This window comes from Apis dorsata, unplaced genomic scaffold (genome assembly GCF_000469605.1).
Source record: "Apis dorsata unplaced genomic scaffold, Apis dorsata 1.3 scaffold_108, whole genome shotgun sequence".
Lineage (NCBI taxonomy): Eukaryota > Metazoa > Arthropoda > Insecta > Hymenoptera > Apidae > Apis > Apis dorsata.
The window spans coordinates 80218-81704 of NW_006263404.1; the positions used below are offsets into that span (position 1 = coordinate 80218).

Sequence of the window (1487 nt, forward strand, 5' to 3'; positions counted from 1 at the left end):
TAGTCGATATTTTTAAGTTTATATAAATGATGGATTTTACAATTATATGTTTTAAACGTTGATGTATATTAATAGGGATTTAATCATTTCCGATACCGTCTACGTTATTTTTATTCGATTGAATTAGTTAATTATTCGGCTTATCAAATATATGTTAGGTGTTTGGTGTTATTGTTAATTATCATTTTTACCAAAAGTCGTTTTATTTATTATTCAATTCCATCTTATAAATTATGTAAAACGATATTATTATAAATAAATAGATTAACTTTTGATATTAGATAAATAATCAAAGAATATTATTCTTTTTTTGATATTATATCGTCTTCATTTTCTAGGAATCGGTCCTAGAGAAACTCAATGAAAACACCATCGATTATCGAATTTTCAAACAACGTCAATTATAAAACTGTTCTTGGAAACGTTGTATCGTATTATCTAAAACTATTCGTATAAGTTCTACTTTTAACAGTACCTCGTATCAAAGCTGAAGTGTTACGATAGAGTATTTTGAGAACTGAAGTTTTCAATATTTACAAAAGAAAGAAAATTTGTAATTACAAAAATTTTATAAATGATAAATCGAACATTCAAATCATTAGTAATTTTCTTTACAATCATGCAAATAATAGAGATTGTTATAATAATTTTTGGTATCTAGAGAAAAAGCGAAATGCATAATAATTATAAATTTTCAAAATGTTTTCGCCGGATAAGGTTAAGGAGAATGTGAAAGGGGGACGATTAAAATATTTAAAACAATTTTGTCTAAGAAAGAAGTACATTTTACCTGATCTGTACTAGGACTCCTCGCTTTGTCTTCGTTCTCCCGTTTCAATTCATCCTGACGTTTCGGACTGCGTAGCACTCGTTGACACAGATCCACATTACCGCCGATGTCGCTGGTGTTCAACACGATCAAAGATATCTTCTGGACAATGTCTATTATTACTATACCAGACTCGTTCCCGTAAGCCATTCTAAGTAAAAAATAACAAACAGAAATTTCCTTTGAAAATACTTTTCAAATCGATAAATATTATATGCGAATGATTATATCTTTAAATACTTACAAACCGTACGAAGAATTCAAACTGAGAGCTGTTATATTTTCAGCTTGCTCCCCGCTAGTAGTAACTGTTAAGCAAACTAAGGTCGCTTGAAAACCGGCGGCTCTCTTCTGTAAACCAGTCTTAATTTTGAGCGATTGGTTCGATTCGTTATTTTTCGACTCGCTACTTCCCGAAGTATTGCCAGCCGGGGAATCGTGATCGGATGAACTTTCCACTTCCTTAACCGGATCAGCTGTCAGTGATATCTCCAAAGTCTAAACAAATTATCATTGCAATTTATATATTATTAAAATCATTGTAATATTATTTAAATATTAACATTATTATGCAACGTTTTATATACGATATTTGAATTATGAAAAATATTTATAATTATTATCATCATTGTAATATTATTTGTAATATTAACATTAT

General features: G+C 29.1%; 1 protein-coding gene across 8 annotated transcripts in view; it reads right to left on the reverse strand.

Moving 5' to 3' along the window:
* Positions 1-1487, reverse strand: part of LOC102672974 (syntaxin-binding protein 5) — a 32016-nt gene that overhangs the window by 21545 nt on the left and 8984 nt on the right. For all 8 annotated transcript variants that reach the window (XM_031508859.1, XM_031508860.1, XM_031508858.1 and 5 more), the window contains 2 exons: positions 1074-1327; positions 791-980 (listed from right to left, as the gene is read on the reverse strand). In XM_031508859.1, the coding sequence (XP_031364719.1) occupies positions 791-980; positions 1074-1327 (444 nt within the window). The remainder of the gene's footprint in view (positions 1-790; positions 981-1073; positions 1328-1487) is intronic.